The sequence below is a fragment of the Leptosomus discolor genome, chromosome 1, assembly GCF_034619465.1.
Source record: "Leptosomus discolor isolate bLepDis1 chromosome 1, bLepDis1.hap2, whole genome shotgun sequence".
NCBI classification, from domain to species: domain Eukaryota; kingdom Metazoa; phylum Chordata; class Aves; order Leptosomiformes; family Leptosomidae; genus Leptosomus; species Leptosomus discolor.
Genome location: NC_141391.1, coordinates 2,761,219 through 2,782,613, shown reverse-complemented (window position 1 = coordinate 2,782,613; position 21,395 = coordinate 2,761,219). Strand labels below are relative to the sequence as shown.

General features: G+C 64.3%; 2 protein-coding genes across 3 annotated transcripts; both read right to left on the bottom strand.

Annotated features, from left to right (window-relative positions):
* Positions 1-934: 934 nt before the first annotated feature.
* IL18BP (interleukin 18 binding protein) lies at positions 935-2,219 on the bottom strand. The gene is made up of 5 exons (XM_086481549.1): positions 2,213-2,219; positions 2,008-2,094; positions 1,721-1,786; positions 1,292-1,421; positions 935-1,133 (listed from the first exon to the last, which is right to left on the bottom strand). The coding sequence occupies exons 1-5, from the start codon at positions 2,217-2,219 to the stop codon at positions 935-937; spliced, it is 489 nt and encodes a 162-aa protein (XP_086337675.1).
* Positions 2,220-5,352: 3,133 nt separating this feature from the next.
* On the bottom strand, positions 5,353-21,143 carry RNF121 (ring finger protein 121). 2 transcript variants are annotated; one of them, XM_086481630.1, is made up of 9 exons: positions 21,087-21,143; positions 13,969-14,006; positions 13,169-13,310; positions 12,065-12,219; positions 11,535-11,642; positions 10,658-10,778; positions 7,774-7,907; positions 6,059-6,160; positions 5,353-5,539 (listed from the first exon to the last, which is right to left on the bottom strand). In XM_086481630.1, exons 1-9 carry the CDS (start codon positions 21,141-21,143, stop codon positions 5,419-5,421), a joined length of 978 nt encoding a protein of 325 aa, XP_086337756.1. In that variant the 3' UTR covers positions 5,353-5,418. The 2 variants fall into 2 exon arrangements, with proteins under 2 accessions (XP_086337756.1, XP_086337757.1); XM_086481631.1 differs by having other exon boundaries at positions 5,425-5,553; positions 6,062-6,160.
* Positions 21,144-21,395: the final 252 nt, after the last annotated feature.

Below are 21,395 nucleotides of genomic sequence, written 5' to 3'. Positions count from 1 at the left end.
TCCTGCGGCTCCCTGGGCCGGGGGCAGCTGGTGGGGGCTGCAGCCAGGGTCTTCTCCAGCCCCTCCGCCACCCCCCCACCCCCCCCCCCCCACTCCTCTCACATCCAGAGCATCCCGCAGAGCGACGCCTGCTGCACCCCGGCTCCTGCTTGAGGGGTCCCGGGGGGGGAATCTCCTGCCAGGGGGCTGTTCCCCTGCTGCCCTATGGCCTCCTGCAGCCCAAAGTGGGGGGGGGTCTCAGCCCCCACCAGCACCCCAGAGAGCAGGGAAGGGGCTGGCAACGGCCACCCCAGCACCGTGGCCAGAGTAGGGCCCTGCCAGGACAAGACGGGTGGGGGGCTGCCCCACGGAGCAGCGCGTGGGGCTCAGCAGGGACAGTCCTGACCCCCTGGGTGAAGAGGGGGACACGACGGGCCCAGCTGACTGGGGGGGGTCCCTGCACCCCAGAGCTCCCCACCCTCCTCCTCCTCCTCTGGGGCAGGGTGCAGCCACGGAGCCAGGCATCCCCGGGTGGGAGCAGGGGTGTCCGTGGCTCTGCAGCCCCTCGCCAAGCAGGGAGAGGTCAGGGACGGATCCTGCCCTCCGTGGGCACCAGAGGCCCCTCCTCACCCCACGGGTGCCCTCTGCACCCACGGGTGGCCCCGTCCCCACGACACGGGTGACACCAGGCAGCCTTGATGTGCTTTAATAAACCCCGGGGTCCCACAGCCGGCTGCGGGCAGGTCCCAGGGCCGGCCCAGGCAGCGCTCCTGGCTCAGCGAGGGGTCCCGGGACCCCCACGCCCAGCAGGGCCAGGGGACACAGAGCCAGCAGACCCCACAGTGGGGCACGGAGACGTCCACGGAAGCGTCCAGTCGCCACGCAGCCGCACGGGGCCGCGGGAGCGGGGATCCGCCCCGCGGGGCGCTCACCCGTCACGAGTTGCTCCCCGGTCTCAGCCCAGTTCTCCGCTCTCCGCAGGGGCCTGGGCCGGGGGCGGCGGCGGCGGCGGCGGCGGCCACCGCACCTCCCTGGTGTCGACGCCGAGGGGGCTGAGCACCACGCAGGTGAAGTTGGTGTGCAGGTGCCGGGCGCCGAAGGAGCTGAAGTGCAGGTCGCGGCGCAGGGCCACCCCCGAGCCCCGCGGCTCCTCGCTGTGACCCAGCGGAGACCCATCAGCATCTGCCCCCCCCCACCTCCCCAACACCCCCCTCTCAGGCTGGGGGACCTGGGGGCACCTGCAGAGCCCCAGAGCCCCACGCAGTCCCACTGCCGCTGCCCACCCCGGGGACCCCCCCGGCCCCCTACTTACACCACCGTCCCCTCGTACACGGCCCCGTCCGGGTGCAGCTTCTCCACGAAGGAGCCGTTCCCCAGCCAGTAGAGCAGCGTGAGCTCGGGGAGGCTGCTCAGCGCCTCGCACAGGACCGTCACGCTTTCGCCTGGAGCCAGGGGGGATGCGGGGTCAGAGGGGCTGCGAGGGTCCCTCGTGTCCCCCCCGAGCCAGGCTGCCACAGATGCAGCCCCTGCCCCCGCCCCCGCCAAAGGGCAATGACCCCCACCCAAATCTCAGCTGCCGGTGCAGGATGCACCCGGCGTGTCTGCTGGAGCTGGTGTGGGAGGCGACCCCCATCCTGTGCATCCCCCCAACCCCATCCCCCGGCTGGGGGGGGGGTGGGGGGGGGGTGTTGTCTCACCACAGCCCCAGGTCACCCCTGCAGTGGCTCCGGGGGTCACTCACCCGGGCGAGGGGGCTCTGCCGGCGTCCGCAGGAGGGTGATGCTGGGGGGCTGCAGGGCCATGGCACCTGGGGGAGCAGAGCAGAGCAGGGTGAGGCGGGAGGGGGCACAAAAGCTGCCCCCTGAACCCCCATATCTCTGGGGTGAGCAGGCGGGCAGGGTCCCATGGAGGACGTGGGGACACAGCTTATCCCCAGCCCCCTGCCCAGGCATCTTGGGGGGGGGGTGGGGGCACAGAGGTGGGAGCTGGCCCCAGCCCCCCCCTCTCCCCCCAGCAGCCCCCACTTACCCGTGCAGCGGGGGGCCAGGGCCCAGCAGAGCAGGGGCAGGAGGAGCCGGGCAAGGGGTCCCGGGGTCCCTGCGGGCAGAGATGGGGCTCAGCGCTGGGCACGCTGATGGTTCCCCCCTCATCGCCGTCCAACCAGCACCCCCGAATCTGGCTGTAGTCCCCTGCCCCAGCATCCCCCCCCCCCCCCCTCAGCATCCCCCCAAACCTGGCATGGCCCGAGCATCCCCCGAGCCCGGGGCTGTCCCCACCCCGGTATCCCCCCCCCGCCCCGTCCAGCCATCCCCCGAGCCCCGCAGTGGCCGACCCCCCAGGCACCGGGCTGGATCCCCCTCTCGGGGTTCCCCAAGGCCCAGCTGGTGCCCCCCCAAGGGTGCCCCAGCCGCCCCCCCCCCCCCCCCGGGGTCCCGGGCGGCCGTACCGGCGGGGCGCAGCGCAGCCATGGGGCGGCGGCGCTCGGGGCGGCGGCGCTTTATGGGGCGGCCCGGGGGGGGGGCGGCGGGGGGGGGGGGGGGGGGGGGGGAAGGACGGGGCGGGGGGGCGGGCGGCAGCGTCGTGACTCACCGGGAGCCGCCCTCGGCCCCGGCCCCGCCGACGGGGCGCGACCGGGACCTGCCCCGGCCCCTGCGTGTCGACGGGGCGCCGTGTCCCCCAGCGCCGTGCCCCACGTCCCCGAGACACCCCCCCACACCCCCCCCCCCCGCCCCCGCACGTCCCCAGGACGTGCCCAGTGTCCCCCGCACCCCGTGTCTCCCTGTGCCCCCCGTGCTACGTGCCCCGGGACCCCGGGGTGGGGACAGTCGCGTCCCCCCTCCCCACGCCCCATGTCCCCCAACCGCTCCGTGACCAACCCCGCTGCACCCCGTGTGTGTCCCCCCCCCGCCCCACACCCCCCCCCCCCCGTGCCCGTGGGCACCCCAGGGATGCAGGAGCGGGGGCTCAGCCGGGCACCCCCGTGTCCATCGTGCGGGGGGCTGAGCCGGGGGAAGGGGGGGGGTGTCACAGCGCTCGGCGACAGCCCCCGGGGCCGGTGGGGAGCTGGGCCACGCCACGGGCGGCGTTTCCCACGGCAGGGGCCGGTTTGTCTCCCCACGACCCCTACACCTTGTCCCCTGGGTAACCCACCCCCCCCCCCCCGGGGAGCGAGCACCCACGCTGCACAGGGGGAGCCCTCAGGGGTGGCCCCGGGGTGGCCCAGTTGGGACACGGCTTTGCGTCACCCCCAGCTCCAGCGGACGAAGGAAAGAAACCCCCGGGGATGCACCCAGGATTCTGGGGGGGGGGGGGGGGGCGGGAGGAGCAGGACCCCAGGCCAGGATCCAGCCCCTCTCCCCCCTTCCCGGAGCCAGCCCACGGTGGTGGGAGAGCAGCAGGGTCTTGGGAACCCACCGAGATCAGGCTGTAAAACCGGGGGGGGGGGGGGGAGCCCCTGGGCCTCCTCCTTCCCCAGCAGGGCCGAGGCAGGGAGCCAGCGCGGGCAGAGCCACAGGGCAGGAGCCGGCACAGGACCAACGCACCCCACGGCTAAAAAAAGCCCCTAAAACCCCGGCGAGTTTCCCGGCAGTTGTTATCGATGCTTCCCAGAACCGCAGGACAACGGGTGGGAGAGGGGTTCTCTCGGAGACCTCTCCCAGCCTGCCAAGGGTGACACGTCCCCTTCCTCCCGCCGGGACAAGGACACTGCCAACATCCATCCCGCAGCGCCATGGGGCGCCGTGACTGCGACAAGCGCTGGCCCAGGGGTCCCGTGGGGGACAGTCAGGACCCTCCGCTGCTCCACCACCTCCCTGCTCCCCACGAAAGCCCAATTCAAGTCCAGCTCAGGGCACCACGAGGCGAAAGACGCGCACAGGGGCTGCGGAGAGGGTGCTGTGCCCCCGTGGGGCAGCCAAACCCCCCCCCCACCACCACCCAGGAGACCAAACCATGCCCTTGCCCCAAGGCAGGGAAAGACGATCAAGAAAAACCCTGGGCCACGTCTCTTTGTTTCCAGGACTCTTATTTCTGTGTTTGGCACAAACATCGTGACGTGGTTTCGCCCGCGAGAAAACCAAAAGGACTCGGCGGGGGCACGCGGCGCAGCCACCCCGGGTCTCCCCGCGGCTGACGCAGCCACCGCGGCCACTTCCCGAATCCCCGGCGCAGCCCCAAGTACCCGGAGCTGGGGGTGACGCTGCCTCCTGTCCCCTCGCTGCTGGGAGAGCCGACTCCCTGCCACCCCTAAAACATCCCAGCTTCCCTCTGAACCCCACGGGGGGGGGGGGGCTTTGTCCCCCCAAAAACGAGGCCCCTTGCGCAAGAGGGATGGAGGCGCAGCTCAGCGCACCGCGAGCGATGCCGGGGCAGGGAAACGCCGGCACCAGCCCGGCCTGTGCCCTTCGCTCCCTCTCAGTGCCAAAAAGAGGGGCTCCCAGCAAGGCCTCCCCCCCCGCCCCCAACAAGGCCTCCCCGAGCCCTGGGGCAGGGGCAACCCGCTCCGGGGCTGCTCCTGACGGACCATCCCCATCCCAGAAAAGGGGTGCAGGGAGAGAAAACACCCCCTTCCACATCCAGGCCGGCTTCCCCCCCGAGCCGCAGCAGCGCGGCGACGCCGCCAGCCCCCCCCCCTCCCCACACCATGGGGGGAACACCGAAAAGATGGGGGGCGTACAAAGGGGGTACCCGAAGCAGAGCCCACCCTCACAGGGCAGGAAAACGGCTCGGTTCTCCCCGGCCGCCGAGAGTCCAGCCCCGCGGTGCTCGGTGACGGGGCGGCCGAGCGTCCCTCCGTGTCCCCGCGTGGGGGGGGGGCGTTGGGCTCCAGCCCCAGGGCAGCCTCTCCCGTGGGGGGGGGGGGGGGGGGCAGAGGGGCCCGATCCTGCCCCTGATTTTCCCCCATGTCCCATCCTCGCTGCCGGCAGGGCTGCTCCGGGCAGGGGGGGGGGGGGGAGCTCCGGCCAAGCTTCAGCCTTCTTCCCCCCCCCCCCTCCAATATCACCTCCCCTGGGGGAGAGGCAGGAGAGGGAGGTGGAGAACAGCCCCCAGCCGAAAGCTGGGCACAGCGGGGGCCGTGCGAAGGGAAACGGGACGAGTGTCTCTTTTTTTTTTTTTTTTTTTTTTTTCTCTTCCATCTGCGATAGAAAGTTTTAAATACGCTCGTTAAAATATTTGCTTTAAAAAAAAAAAAAAAAAAGAAAAAAAAGAAAAAAAACCAACCGAAACAGCTCCTCTCAGCCTGACCAGGAGGGGCCCCAGGGCAGAGTCCTCCCTCGACCCCCCCCCCCCCTCCCCTGACGCCGCGGTCCTCGCAGGGGGGGTGACCAAGGTCCTGAGAGGTGACGGGAGAAAAACCAGCGTCCCCGGCCGGCTGCTGTCCCCTGCCCTGGGCACGCGGCCTCTCTCGTGGCTCCGCGGCTCCCCGCTCGCCGCCTGTCCTTACTCCAGCCCCAGGATGTAGTTGATGCCCTGGACCAGTCCGATGATCACCGGCTGCCAGGCCACCAGGTAGCGCAGCCAGTCCAGCAGCTGCCCGTACATGACGTGAGGCCTCTCCCAGCTGGGCAGGAAGGAGTTAAAGAGCACTGGGAAAAAGGGGGGGGGGGGGCAAGAGGAGCTTGGCCCACCCCCACCCCCCCCCCAGGTCACCCCAAGCTGCCAGGGACACGGAGGGGGGCACCACCCTCACCCTCTGCGCCGCAGAGGGAGGGCTCTGGCCAGGCTCGCTTCCGTGCGGAGGGTCTGGGGTGCAGCCAGGTGTCCCCTGCAGGGGAAGGGGGGACACGGGGACACCCCGTGGGCAGGGGAAGCCATGAAGCACTCCATGAGTTTTGTCTCTCTGGCCCCCCGCCCCAGCTCCCCCCCCCCCCCCCCAGGGATGCACCCACCGCTCCGGGCTAGGCAACGCGCTCAGCTCAAGGACAGATTTTGGCGGGGGGGGGGGGGGGTGTCTTTGTCACTCCTGGGGGGGGTGGCAGCGACCTGCCCAGGGTGCTGGGGGCGAGCAGGCAGCAACGGCGCCGAGCCCCTCGTGGGCTCAGACCCCTTCGCAAGGCGCCGGGCCGAGGAGAAAGGATACGGGTTACTGAACATCCTCTTGAGATCCACCTTCTCCTTGCAGTAGGGACACGTCTGCTTCTTCCCCACGATGCACCAGCCACGGATGCAGAATTCGTGAAACCTGGGGAGGGGACACGTTAAGGGGAACGGCTTCAGGGCTGGAGGGGACAGAGGGGACCGGCCTCGGGGCTGGAGGGGACGCCATGAGCGGAGGAAACCGGAGGAAACCGGAGGAAACCGCTGAGCTTCCAAAGAAAAAAAAAACACCCACAACAAACCGATGCAAAGTCACCCCCACGCGCAGGAAACCTCCCCGCCGGGCTGCAGCCCTTTCCTAGAAGGTGCAGGACCTTCCAGGAGCAGAGGAAGGGGCTCCCGGAGGGGTGTTGTGGGATGGGGCCACGAGCAACGCTGGGGGAGACACAACCCCCCCTTCAGCAACGGCCCACGCTGACACCGGGGCTGGGTTCGACCGACACGGGCGGCCGGGGAGCTCCGAGAGGCGGCAGCAGAGGATGTGTCTTGGCTGCGAAACGGCAGGATTTGGAGCCCCGGGAAGGTTGGTGGAGCCCCGGGAAGGTTGGTGGAGCCCCGGGAAGGTTGGTGGAGCCCCGGGAAGGTTCGTGGAGCCCAGGAGAGCTCCCCAAACCGGACTGAGTGCATCACACACGGCTCCTGCGAAGGCTTCACAGTGTATTCAAGGGATCACTCCCAGGGTCGGACTTCCAGGGGCTCCCAACGCCCAACCCGAAGAAGTCACCGGGAAACAGGAGGTGGGGGCAGGCAGGGCCCTGCTCTGGGGTGAGGCGAGGCCACTTGCAGTGAGGGGGGGACTTTGCCACGCACGGGGCGGGGGGGGGGGGGGTGTCACCGAGCAAACAGGGGTCACCGAGCAAACAGGGGTTCCCCCGGGGAACACCTCTGCTGCCCAAACCGAGGGTTAACGGCGCAGAGCAGCCGCGGGAGCTGCTCCCCCTCGCCCACCCCGGGACCACCAGAGCACCACCGGGACCACCAGAGCACCACCGGGACCACCAGAGCACCACCGAAGCTGCCACGGGGCGGGCGACCCCCAGACCCCACGCGGGGTGGGTGGCTGGGGCCCGGCCGGGATAAACGTCCAAGCGCCACGTTTGCAGCGGTTAAATTTAGGCACCGCGGGCGCGGTGCCAGCGTGACCTTTGCTCAGGCTCGGTTTGGAAACCCCCTCCGAGAGGCAGGAAGGCAGGCGGCGCCCCAGGACATCCCATCCCCAGGGCTGAGTCACGGCTGGGGGAAAAAAAAAAACACAACTCCCCCGGCCCCACGAGCCATCCCCGAGCCACAAACCAGGACTTTCGGTTTCCAAACGGACCCGTCCATCGGCCGCGGAGCGATTCCACCGCGCGGCCAACCCCGCCACGCAGCCGCCGGAGGGATTTTAGGGCAGGAGGAAGCCGCCACGGGCAGCGGGAAGACGCTTCACGCCCTTACTTCACCCCGCCGGAGGAGGATGGGTCCCGGCAGGTTTGGCAATTGGAAAAGCGAGGGGCAGCTCCGTCCCCAGAGCCGGGGGAAGGGAAGGAAGAGGGAAAGACCCGCGTGTACCACGCGTGGGGGCGGCGAGGAAGTGACCTCAGGGCCACGCGGCGCTCGGCCCCTTCCCGTGCTGCGCCCCCGGCGAGGACCATGTGCCAAAAATCGGCAGGACGGGCGTTTCTTCACGAGAAGCCACGAGGCAGAGGAGAAGGATACACGTGGTTGCAGGAGAGGCGGTAGGTGTTCTCGATGATCCCCTCCTCGTTGACGTCCACGAAGATCTGCTGGCCGCAGACGGCGCAGACGCTGTTGGAGAGGTGCTTGGTGGGCATCCCCGAGGCGCTGTAGAACTGGGCGAGGGCAGAGCAGAGGGAGAGGGGTGTTGCAGCTGGGGATTTTAGGGTGCTGCTTGGACACCCCCTTTACTTGCCCCACCTTGATTTGCGCAGCAAGAATTCTAATTCGTGGATATTGGTAGGAACGACTAGTGGTTATCTTGGGAAAATAAGTCTCAAATGGAATAAATATAAAATAAAATCTGCGTGGCCAATGCTGCTGTAGAGTCCCCGACCTAAGGTGTTCATTAATCAATAATCTATTAATGATTAGAAACAAGGATAATGTGTTATTGTCCAAAATGTCTGCTCGACAGGATTTATGATGGTACCCGCTGTGTATAATCTTTGAATCGTGACCAAAGCAGGTACGAGCCAAGAGCCTGCGAGCCAAGGACGTGTTCCTTGACCAAACATGGTTAATTCGAGGAGTGGTCGAGACCTCCGACACACGGACCACCTACCCAAATTGTACCCCCTGCTCACAAGGGACCAACAGAAGACGACGACAGAGGCTGCGCGCTCATTTGCATCAGAAGCGAGAAGAGAAGAACCGATCATTGAGAGGATGAAATTAAATATGTATTGTATAAATTAACCATCTATGAATTTAATGTATAAATATCTGTGGATGGCAACGTGCAGGGGACATCTTGGGGAAGGATCCCACGTCCCCGGTGCGCACCGTCAATAAAGGACGTCTCTGCCGAGCTGACTGGGTGGGTGGGGAGGAGTTTTTCTGACCCTGAGCGGGAGGGCCACGCGTCCCACGCCCGTGGCTAAGCTTTGAGGAGGCCTGGGGTCGAGGAGCCCAGCCTCGGCGGGTTTTTTTGGGTTTAAAACCCTCGTGATGGGTCCATCCGTGGGAAATCGCCACGCCAGGACAGGGAGCTGCTGGGTGACGAGGTGGCCCCATGGTGGGGACCACGCTGCTTTGCTCTCCAGCAGCCAGGCAAGGGAAGGGAGAGGTTGGGGGTGAGCACGGGACAGGCTGGAGGTCCCAGCTTGGGTGCCACACGAGCCCTGGGTCACTCATGCGGTGTCCCAGCTCCCACAGCCAGGCTGGGAGACGTGGAACATCTCAAGCTGGAAGGGACCCACAAAGGATCACGGAGTCCAGCTCCCTGCTCCTCGCAGGGCTGCCCAAAACGAAACCATGGGACCGCAAGAGCCCTCCAGACACCCCCTGACTCTTCCCTGGAGAGCCTGGTCCAGTGACCGACCACCCTCTTGGTGGAGAACCTTCTCCCAATGTCCAGTCTGAACCCAAGCAGCTTCACTCCATCTCCTCGTGTCCTACCGCTGCTCACCAGAGGAGATCAGCCCCTTCCCCTCCGCTGCCCGCCCCCCTCCTTGAGGAAGGTGCAGACTGCCAGGAGGGCACCCCTCGGCCTTCTCTTCCCCAAACTGAACAAACCAAGTGACCTCAACCGCTCCTCGAGGCCTCGCACCATCCCCACCGCCCTCCTCTGGACACAATCCCAAGGGTTTGACGTCCTCCTTACAACGAGGTGCCGAAAACCCCGCACAGAACTCGAGGATGGGGCCGTGATGGGGAGCGGGACAACGGTTGTGGGGGTTCTCAGCTGGACTGAGGCCCCTGAACAGGACAAAGTCCTGTTCAGGGGCCTCAGTCCAGCTGAGAACCCCCACAAATAGCCTCCCTGACCTGCTGGCCCCGCGACACCGCCGGCCCTTGTGGCCACCAGGGCACACCGCTGACTCCTACCCAACTCACCAGCAACCCAGACCCCCCCCCAGATCTCTTTCCACGGGGCTGCTCTCCAGCCTCTCACCCCCTAAAAATCACCCGTAGAACCAGGATTACCCCACCCCAGGTGGGGAATCCGGGACTTAAATGCCACGTGGCTAGCGATGGCCCAGCTCTCAAGTCTACCCACACCTCTCTGTCCCCCAAGGTGGGGGGGGGGAGTCCACAGCTCCTCCTGGGGGGTTTTTTTTTGGTACCAGGTGAGCCAGCTACGGATTTTCAGCCTGCAGGCAGGAAGGGAGGGACAGCCCAAGCTGCAGTGGGGACAGAAGGAAGGCCGTGGTGCGAGTCCTTCCCCGGTGGCTGCAGGTCCTGAGCAGCCTAGGCCCAGAAACGGGAGTTTTTAAAGATTTTAAAGGCCCAAGTAGAGAACTGTTTGTCAGGGGGTTAAGATTTTAAGGGGGTTAAGATTTTAAAGGCCCAAGTAGAGAACCGTTTGTCAGGGGTTTAAGATTTTAAAGGCCCAAGTAGAGAACCGTTTGTCAGGGGTTTAAGATTCTAAAGGCCCAAGTAGAGAACCGTTTGTCAGGGGTTTAAGATTTTAAGGGGGTTAAGATTTTAAAGGCCCAAGTAGAGAACCGTTTGTCAGGGGTTTAAATTTAAAGGCCCAAGCAGAGAACCGTTTGTCAAGGGTTTAAGATTTTAAAGGCCCGAGCAGAGAACCGCTTGTCAGGGGTTTAAGATTTTAAGGGGTTTAAGATTTTAAAGGCCCAAGTAGAGAACCGTTTGTCAGGGGTTTAAATTTAAAGGCCCGAGCAGAGAACCGTTTGTCAGGGGTTTAAGATTTTAAAGGCCCAAGTAGAGAACCGTTTGTCAGGGGTTTCGAGGGGCTGAACAGATCCCTCCACTCCTCGTTTTTTGGGGCTCCTGGGGAGGAGGACGCAGCCACGGAGGGTTTGCTCTGAGGGATCTTGGAGGAACACTGTTTCCCCCCCCCCCCAAAAAAAAACGGGGCAGGACGCTCGCCCCGGGGGCCAGCAGAGCCGTCACTCACCCCGATGGTGGAGGCCATGTAGTCGGCGCACATCTCGGCGAAGTCCCGCTCCAGCACCCCGTAGTAAAGGCCGTAGAAGAGGAGGGAGATGCCGAAGTCCATGGCGTCTTCTGGCTTGATTCTGCAGAAGAGCCCAACCAACAAGAGGAGAGGGGTTTTTTGGGGGCAGAGGGGGAGCAGAGCCAGCGTGCTGACGGAGCCCACAGCGCAAACTCCGTCGCAGGAGCGGTCCCCCAAGGCACGCGGACACCAGGAGGGAGCACCCCCGGGGATCTTGTGGGTGCCTGCCCAGCACAACCCCAGTCCCTCCCGCTGTCAACAAGCAGGATTTGACTGGAGAGGCAGCTCGAACGCCCCCAGCTGCCTAATCCCTGGTGCCCATCGCCCTCACCAGCCTCTGGAAGGAGCAACCGCACTCGTCGCACTCGTCTCCCACTCACTCATGCACCAGATCAGCTCCCAGTAAGCCCCCAGTTAACCCTTCCACACCTCTGCGGTCAGCTGCCAGGTTTGCTCGTATTCCAGAGAAGGAATCAACCTCTCCAAACCCTGGGTTAGGGTCCTCTGCTACCACCCCTGGGCTGGCTGCAGGTACCTCTTTAGGAGGGCAAGGAAAAATCTCCCTGCTGCCCCCAGAGCTGGACACGGGGAGAGCTGGAGGAGGGGCCGACACGGCTGAGCTGGAAGCAGGGCTCTCCAGCGACGCCGACCAGTTCGGGTACCTCACCCAGGATCCTCCCAGCAGGGAGGGGACACCCCAAGAGTCTCTTTGGCCCCATCAATCAGATCGGGAAAACGACTGTTTTTCCAAAGTCATCGCCTGATTCCACACCCCCCACCCCTGGGAGCAGCACCCCAAAAAAAAAAATTCACTCACCTGAATAATAAGTTAAGACCAAAAAGTGTAAACATCACAGCCATGTACCCTACGATTCCAGTGGCGTAGCTGATCTTGTATATTAGTAGAAACCATTTATAAACCAGCCTGTAAAGAATTAAACCAGGAATTTAACGACTTCATCTTCCCTGAACGAAACTGCACCGAGCACCCGAAGAGTTTCGCTTCTCAAACCCGGAGGGTGGCGCCTGCGGACCCTTCACCTCCCCCTGTGGGCAACAGAGCTTAAAATTCCTAATTCAAACTACGGATCTGGGGCTGCCTTGGGTCGCTCACGGTCTTGACTTCCAAACTGGAAGCCCTGGGATCTCCAAAGGCCGTGAACAAGCGTGCTCCAGGCCAGGAACGCCCTCGGGGAGGCTGCCAGCCGGCAGGGCGACACGAGCAGGGGTTGCGCCCTCCCGGGGTGCAAAGTTTAAGACAAGGATCTGTGGCAGGAGAAGCGGGAAGAGCTCCTTGTCGTGGTTACCCTGGGGCCGAGGAGGTTTCCCGGGAAGACGTGCGCTCACCTGGGCGTCGTCTGCACCAGAGGTTTTCGAGTTGCCCTGAAGGTGACAAAAGCTGTGACCGCCGAGAAGAGCACCCAGATTACCAGGAACCGCCACCAGTACAGCTTGATGGTGAAATACAGGGGCACCACCCACATCTGGAAGAGGGTCACCATCTGCAGGCACAGAGGAAAAGCATCTCGAGCTGATCCTCTGCCTCACCGGACACCAGAACCGCGCCGCCAGTCCTGCCAGCCGTTCTCCTGCCTGCAAAGGGCCCTGAAGAGCCCCGGGGCAACTCGGGGGGTGTCTGTGGCACCCCGAGAACAGGCTCAGAGCCTGACCGAGCCAGTCAGAGGCAGCAGCCGGATGATCTTTGGCAAACAAAGGGCTAGAGCCGGCGGGAGAACGCAGAGGAAACACCTCCAGGGGGAGGTACAGGAGATGATCCACCTCACTAGGTGTCGTGAGGCCTTCGCAGGCTCCCAAATGCTGCGGCTGCAGGGAAGTATGAAACGAGGGGAAGAGGCAAAGAGGTTGAAATTCCCAGAGGATGACAGGTATTGCCTGGGAATATTAACGATGATAAGGAAGTCAGAGCGAGGTTCAGGTGAAATAACCGTCCCCGACAAGCCAGCGGCACCAGGCCTGCCCAGCAGAGCCCAGCGGCGCCGCAGGAACCACCAAACCCACGGTCGCCCCCCGGGCAGCAAGGAGCCCCCCTGGCTCCCGAGGAAGGGCCTCCCCCCCTAAAACGCAGCTCCCTCAGGACACCAGCACAGATCCGCTCGTGTGTCCCCCCCCCGGCGCCAAAGCACCGGGTGGACCCGACGATCGGCGCCGCTCGTCACGGGAGCTTGAGGCCTCCAGGCGCGTCCATCCTCATCCTCACACGCTGCTGGGAAGGCGAGGGTCCCACCCCACCGGAGAAGAAGGGGCTCAGCTCAGCCCTCGTGGCCAGCCTCGGCCACGCAAGGGCTTTCCGAAGCCGTTCGGAACGGATCCAGAAGCTTTCAACGACAAACCCTCGACGGCCCCACCGCGAGACCACAGCCCCGAGCCGTCCTTCGGCCCCGCCGGCGGCACGGGGAGGGCCGGCGAGTCCCCTGCTCCTCCAGCACTTACGTTGTAGGAGCGGGGGTGCCTCTGCTTCCACTGGACCAAGAGGAGCTGGGCCACCACCAGCGTGGCGATGAGGATGAGGACCATTTCGGCGTGCATGGCCTCGTGGCCGCGGTGCTTGGCGTGCATCCGGGCGTGCTCCACCCTGCGAGGACGGGGAGAAGGGCGGCTGAAGGGCAGGCGGGGCCCGCGGGCCGCGGCGCAGGGGAGCCAGGGGGACCGAGGGACAACCGCGGAGGGGTGTTGCGGGGAGGGGTGTTGTGCTGCAACCCAGAGGGGAAAGGGCACGAAGCTTCCCTGAGACCAGCTCGGTTCTAAGCGGCGGAAAAGCCAAGCCCACGGGATTTCTAGAGCGATGATGCTCTAGAGGCACCCGGGGTTTCTTGGCAGCTGGTGCTGCCTGACCAAGCACCGAGGCAGAATTAAGACCTGTAACACCCTCCCATCTCAGTCCGAAGCCCGTAAGACAGTTCAAATGAGGTGGGGGAAATCCAAACCCAACCCATGTGCCAAATTCTCTGCTCTGAAGTCATCCTCTCAATGAACAGCGAGAGCAGACCAGTCTCACTGGGCTTTTCAACCAGTGGCTGGCTGGAATTGCGAAGGGAAAAGGAGGAATATCTAGTCAAGAGTTTAAAAAAAGCGTTAGCGTTGCCTCCTAAGGCAGTTCAGGCTTCCCCCTCACACCCCCGACGCCGCACAGGGAAGGCCGACCCTGTCCTCTCGCCCCAGGAACACCGGCTGCGCTGCCGGCAGCTCCCGTGGGGAGCGGGAGGTGGCTGCAAGCACCGGCGCAGACTCACCTCCATCTCTCCTCCGGGGACAAGTGCGAAAGATCGACCTAGGGAGAGGGGGGGAAAAAAAAAAGGGAAAAAAACCACCAAATCAACCAGCTGCTGAAATCTGGGAGCTGCCTAGAACGGGAAACTTCTTTACTTCGCGCCCCCCCCGAAGAGCGCAGAGGTTGGGCTGGGGCTTTGGTTCACCACGAGGAACCCCGGCACGGCACCCAGCTCCTTCATCTCCTGGTGAGACCCAACCAGCGCCCACAGCAGCGGCAGAGGCAGCTGCAAAGCCACCCCCTGAGACCCTCGGGATTGCTCCGAAAGCTTTTACACGGGAAACCCTGGATTCAGAAGCTTTCAAGGACAAACTGTCGACGGGCCCATCGCGAGACCGCGGCCCAGAGCTGCCCTTAGGCCCTCCAAGTGGCACGGGGAGAGCTGGAGAGTCGCCTGCTCCTCCCTCACAAGTGCCTTCCCACTTCTCCTCCCCACATTTTGCTGCAGCCAAGGCTCCGCTGTCACCCTGCGCTCCGGCTACCAGAGGAATTGGCTGAAATCCCACATTCACAACCCAACCAAGCATCTCCGGGCGCAGAGCGGGGCGGGGTGGGGGGGGGAAATCCCACGTCCGAAACAGGACAGAGAAGGGCGTCCAAAACGCCACCAGGCTGCAGGACAGCGTCTGCGCACCGGCAACAAGCCATCGCCAAAACAATTTTCAGAAAGGATCGTGGGGGAAAAAAAGCAAGATTTAGGGCTTTGCTGACAGGGCTGGAAGTTTCTCCCAGATGTTACGGGCAGCCAAGTTTTTGCCTGTCAGGAGCCACCAGGAGCGGCAGGAGCTGCTGTTGTTAGTGACAGAGGTGACAGGGCTGGTGTGAGCCGGGCTTAAGGAGAGCTGCCGCTGCCAGGGTGGCCTGAGGGCGTCAAGGACATCCTCCATCGGACAGGTTTAGGGGACAGAAGGAACGGGGCTGAGGGACTGAAAAGCCCCTGTTCTGGCAGGCAGAATCCCCAGTTTCCCCCCAGTGGGGTTTGGTGTGAATGCTCTCCCCACGAGGCATCTGAACTGGGGAGGAGCGGGGGGAACCTTCACCACCACATTCCAGCTTTCGCTGGGAGCTTCATCACCTCATTTCAGAGGCCTCCCCTTCTCCCAGGGCCCCGCAGCCCCACCGCAGCTCACCAAGAGGAGGCCCCGAGCCCCCCCATGTCCCCCTGCCCCAGACACCTCCAGAAGCTCCCAGCACCCCCCGACCCCTGAGCCCCCCAATGTCCCCCTGCCCCAGGCACCTCCAGAAGCTCCCAGCACCCCCTGACCCCCGAGCCCCGCAATGTCCCCCTGCCCCAGGCACCTCCAGAAGCTCCCAGCACCCCCCTAACCCTGAGCCCCCCAAAGTCCCCCTGCCCCAGACACCTTCAGAAGCTCCCAGCACCCCCCTGCCCCTGAGCCCCCCCGTGTCCCCCTGCCCCAGACACCTTCAGAAGCTCCCAGCACCCCCCAATCCCCGAGCCCCCCAATGTCCCCCTGCCCCAGACACCTTCAGAAGCTCCCAGCACCCCCCAACCCCTGAGCCCCCCAATGTCCTCCTGCCCCAGACACCTCCAGAAGCTCCCAGCACCCCCCAACCCCTGAGCCCCCCAATGTCCCCCTGCCCCAGGCACCTCCAGAAGCTCCCAGCACCCCCCAACCCCTGAGCCCCCCTATGTCCCCCTGTCCCAGGCACCTCCAGAAGCTCCCAGCACCCCCTGACCCCCGAGCCCCCCAATGTCCCCCTGCCCCAGGCACCTCCAGAAGCTCCCAGCACCCCCCTACCCCTGAGCCCCCCAATTTTCCCCTGTCCCAGACACCTTCAAAAGCTCCCAGCACCCCCCTACCCCAGAGCCCCCCAATTTTCCCCTGTCCCAGACACCTTCAAAAGCTCCCAGCACCCCCTACCCCTGACCCCCCCAAAGTCCCCCTGCCCCAGGGCTCGCTGGCTGGGCAGGATACGTCCCAGCGCCGTGGGTCGGGGTCTGTGCCCAAACCCCACGGCTCAGGCTTCACCTCGGCGAGACCCAACCGCAGACCCAACCTCCAGCGCCTCCCCCCCGGGGCTGGGGGGAGAGAAACCACAACCCCCTCGCGCTGGAGACCCTCGAGCAGGGCCGAGGGGCTGGGGCTGGCGCTCGCCCCGGCTCTCCCCCGGCACGGCCGGCCAGCCCCTGAGCAACGTTCCCCGCCAGCAGGCACGGAGCCGTGAAGGAGAGAGGGGGAAAGTCCCAGCGAGGGACGGGCTCCACCTCACCCCAGCAGCCTGTGTCACCCCCGGGGACGGAGCCACCGCCTCGGCTCCAACCTTGACCCCCCCTCGCCGGGGAGGGCGCAGCAGCCACCCTCGCCCAAAGATCACGGGTGGATCCCTCGGGGCTGCTCCCCGAAAAGGCGTCCGGCAGCCAGGGTGATCATCCAGTTTGGACTTTGACTAGATAAGGCCTTTTCACGGATCACTAATTGCTTTTCGTGAACGGCTTCATCGCTTTAAGGAATAACTCACCCTCTGTATTAATGCAACCAGTTTACATTACAGTAAGAAATACCCCAAAACCTCACTGATGCTCAGAGACAGCAGCTGCTGCCCTTACGGAGAAGGTCGAAGCTAAAGCTGCTGCTCATGGTGAAATTGTCCAGAACAAGGAGGCAGGGAGGCAGGGACAAGGAGGGAAAGGGCCCATTCTTGGCTTGTCTTCTGATGGGATGAAACCAGAGAAACTAAGGAACGTTAAGGTGAAGACCCTCACCTCCTCCCCGTCCTGATTGGTAGATCAGAGATCTTGATCAGTAAGACAACCCATGATTATATTAATACAGGAATACTCATGAAGTTAGTTAATAAGGTGCATCAGTCACTGTAAACGTCAAAACTAACAGCGGGCATAACATCCAGCCTGATGTTAAAATAGGTTAAAGAGCACGACTTTGCAGAAAAAGGATATAAAATGCCGAATTTTTTGGTGTAACTTTGAAGCACGTCACGGGGGGGGGAGGCGGGAGGGCAGCAGATGGGGGGGCAGCCACCCGCCTGCGGGCTGGGGCACCGCTGTGCCTCCCCCCAGGGAAACACCCACGGGGGGATTCGGTCCCCGAGAAGCGCTTCAGCCCTTCGATGCCCAACACAGACCCTGCATCGCCTCAATCCCCCCCCCCCCGAGCTCTCCCGCTCCCAAAGCGCCCCGTGCCCAGACCGACCGGCCCAGGCGCTGCTTTCCCTTCGCAAAGGCAGCCCCAGCGACAACAACAACGATAAACCGCGAAAAAAAAAAAAAATCGTATTTTCAGGATGTTCTGAAGTCGCTGCAAGCAGGAGGAGCGGAGATCCCGGCTCCCCCCCAGGCTCTACCCCACGCTTAGGGAACGCTTTTCAGCCTCTTTCCTTCAGCACCTTGCCCAAATCTACAAATTCTTCCACCAAACGAGCTAAAAAAAGCCCCACACCCTGAGGAAACCCTGGCGGCAGCTCGCGGAGCAGAGGGCCTGCCACCGAGCCGTCCTCCAAAGCCACCAGCAGCCGCCACCTACGCTGTCCTCAGGGGCACAAATCCAGAGCACAGGACACAATTTCCCCTCAATCCCAGAGCCTGAGCTTCACCAGATTCCCCCAGAGCTTAAAGCTCCTGAAATAACTTCCCTAAGGGGGGGGGGTGGGGCTGGGATGGGACAGGACAGTCAGAGATGGAGCTACGGCCGTCAGACACCCCAAGCCGGACCCTCCGGTTAACCCCTCCCGGATTTGCACGCTCTCTTCCCAAATAAATGTAGTTTTGGTTCTAAAAAACGAAGCCAGGGGTGAGAGGCGGCGCCAGGAAGCCCCTGCTCTCGCCGTCACGCTCTTATTTCTAGTTTGGGGGTTTAACACGTGGGGTTTGGGGCCCTTTTCGTCCCTGTCATAGGCTGAAGAGCTGCTCTTGAGTCTCCCCTTCCTGGGCCAGAGAGGAGAGGGGTTAGACAAGAACCACGAGGGCGACTGAGGTCCCTGAAGCTCCCGCTGCAGGACTCGCTGTGTGCCACCAGAGCTGCTTAGAACAACTCCTTGTTTCAAAAAACAAGGAATTAAGTGATCTCTTCTGCCCTCTCTCTCCTGAATAACTCACTAATCACTCAAAAAAAAACCAACCCCAACGCCCTCTGGGGGACGACTGGGAGGAACTGGCTTAGCTGGGACTCCACTCGAATCCTCTCCTTGAATGCAGGGTCGCGGCCTTTGGAAGAAACTCCCGCAGCCAAAGCCCCCAAGCTCCCCCCTAAACCTGCGACCCCCCCCCCTCCCGTCACCAGGACGGCCGAGAGGCTCCCCTCCCGCTGGGAAAAGGCAAAGGCGGCCGTTTCCTCGGCCCCAAAACCCCGTCACCGCCCGTTAGTCGCAGCCCAGAAGCGGGGAGACGGGAGGATCTCCAGGCACACGTCCCGGTGGTCAGCTCCTCACGCCCTCCACCTGGGAAGGAGGCAAGGAGAACGTCTCCAGGGTGGAAAACCAGTAGCTGCTGGTTTCCATTCCGAGCTCCAGACCAGCCCACAGCTCGTGTCGTGCAGCCCTGTGGTATTTTGGCCGCCAAACCCCACCTCTGCTACGGGCAGAGGGGCGAGAGCTGAGGAGCCGGGATGCCTCGGACCCCCCCTCGCCTCTCCCACAGCCTCAACCTCAGTGTTTGTTCCCACCAGGAACAACCTGGAATCACTGGAAGATAAATGTCGAGAGCGCCGAAGAGTCCGGCCGCTCACCCCAGGCAGACTGGGAAGAAACAGGCTCTTTTTGGGGGGAGGATTTTTGGAATCTCAATTCCTTTTCTGCTCATAAAAGAGCCCAGTAACCACTGGCGGGGAGCAGAAAGGCCCCAACAGATCCAGTCACCACCTCTCCAGCATAAAAAGCCCCCAGGGAACACCTTAAAATACGGCAAGCGACGACTCCAGAGCGACCAGTTTGTGGTTTGAGACACTTGGTCACGAGATTCGAGGGCGAATCCTCCCGTCACCCCGCTGTACCTGCTCTTTCGGGGCGACACAGGGCACAAGGAGGCGGCACAAGCTCACCCAGCTCAGCCACACACGGCGGGGGGGGGGGGGGGGGGGAAGCTCCACTGACCCTGCCAGTAAACTTCCCAAACACAACTTCCAGCACTTGGGAAGTTTGAAGCCCAAACACAACTTCCCACGCTACAATTCTGAAGCCAAACCACCAGTTCTGGGGAAAAAAAAGGCACTGAAACCTCCCCAAACTCCCCGACTGCACCAGCTCCCAGTTCCAGCTTTTTGAGCAGATCATTTTTTTCCCCGGCTTTGGCATTTTTTTCAGCTCCAGGAAAACCCGAATGCCAGCACGGGAACTTCGAGGAAAGCCCTTCAACTCCCCAAGAGCACCAAGGGCCGCTGCTTATCTCGGTGTGGAAGGTGGCACCAAGGGGACAGGCAAAAGTCACTGCCAGGAGGGAATGTCACCCGCGCTGCCGGTGCCCGAGGGCACCCCGAGCAGCCCCACGTCCTCCTGGGTTCTCCCAAATCCCAGTCCCACCCTGGGGCTTTTCCAGCCGGGGAATGAATTAACAGCAGAAGCTTCGCACGTGCCGAAGGGCCCAACCGGTGTTTCCAGGGTCCTTCTTCACTTTGGGGGACCCCACTTTTGGGAAGGGGCGCTTGGGCCACTTCAGGGACGCAAAGTCCTTCGGTGGGGCTTGTCCCCAAGCACCACATCGTGTCCCAAACTGCTGTTTCCCCCCCAAAGCTCAAAGGCCGGGGGCTGAGCCTCCCCTCCACCACTGCCCTCCTCCCCTCGGCATCCTCTGGGCCACCCCCAGGCCGACCCAGCCCCTCACCCTCACCTCAGGCCCCCCCCCCCCCAGGGGGCTATTTGCACCGCTCTCACCCTTCCCCAGTGCCTCCGAGACCCCCGAGGAGCCCACAGGCCCCCAAGACCCTACAGACCCACTGCAGCTCACCAAGAGGAGGCCCTGAGCCCCCCAATGTCCCCCTGCCCCAGACACCCTCAAAAGCTCCCAGCATCCCCCTGCCCGAGCCCCCCAATGTCCCCCTGTCCCAGACACCTTCAGAAGCTCCCAGCACCCCCCTGCCCCCGAGCCCCCCAAAGTCCCCCTGCCCTAGACACCTTCAGAAGCTCCCAGCACCCCCCAACCCCTGAGCCCCCCAAAGTCCCCCTGCCCTAGACACCTTCAGAAGCTCCTAGCACCCCCTGACCCCTGAGCCCCCCCATGTCCCCCTGCCCCAGGCACCTTCAGAAGCTCCCAGCACCCCCTGACTCCTGAGCCCCCCAATGTCCCCCTGCCCCAGACACCTTCAGAAGCTCCCAGCACCCCCCGACCCCCGAGCCCCCCCATGTCCCCCTGCCCCAGGCACCTTCAGAAGCTCCCAGCACCCCCCTGCCCCTGAGCCCCCCCAATGTCCCCCTGCCCCAGGCACCTTCAGAAGCTCCCAGCACCCCCCTGCCCCTGAGCCCCCCCATGTCCCCCTGCCCCAGACACCTTCAGAAGCTCCCAGCACCCCCCAATCCCCGAGCCCCCCAATGTCCCCCTGCCCCAGACACCTTCAGAAGCTCCCAGCACCCCCCGATCCCCGAGCCCCCCAATGTCCCCCTGCCCCAGACACCTTCAAAAGCTCCCAGCACCCCCCGATCCCCGAGCCCCCCAATGTCCCCCTGCCCCAGACACCTTCAGAAGCTCCCAGCACCCCCCGACCCCTGAGGCCCCCCAATGTCCTCCTGCCCCAGACACCTTCAGAAGCTCCCAGCACCCCCTTGCCCCTGAGCCCCCCCCCATGTCCCCCTGCCCCAGGGCCCCCCAGAGCCCCCCAGCCCTGAGGCTCCCCCTACCCACTTGCCCCAAAGCCCTGCAAGCTCCCAGGGCCCCAGAAACACACCCCGCCCCAAGGACCCCCAGCAGCCTCAGAGTCCCTCAGTGAACCCCCCTACTCCACCATCCACCCCCCCCCCCCCCGTCCCAGCGCCCCCCAGGCCCCGGGTCTGCCAGAGCCCCCAGCGCCCCCTCCGGCGCCCCCCGCCCTGCAGCCCCCCTTCCCTTCCCCTCCCCTGCCCTGCCCGGGGGCCTCCAGTCCGCGCCGCCCCCCGGAGCCCCCGGCCCCCCGCTACCTCCTCCACATCGTGCTCGACGGGGCCTCCAACCTCCACTTCCAGCACTGCCGCCATCTTGCGGCCCCCCCCCCCACCCCCCCCCCCGGTACCCCCCAGCAGGCCAGCTCCTTCCGCCACCGTCCGCCAATCATCGGCCACGCCACCGCAACTCCTGCCAATCGATGGGCGTAGCTCGGCCCCGACGACCAATCAGAAGAGAGGAGAGGTGGGACAGCCGCCCGCGGCGCCGCCGCAGGCAGCAGGAAGGGGCGAGCTGTCACGGCCAGGGATCATCTGCCATTTCCAGGCCCGGAGCGGGACGCACGG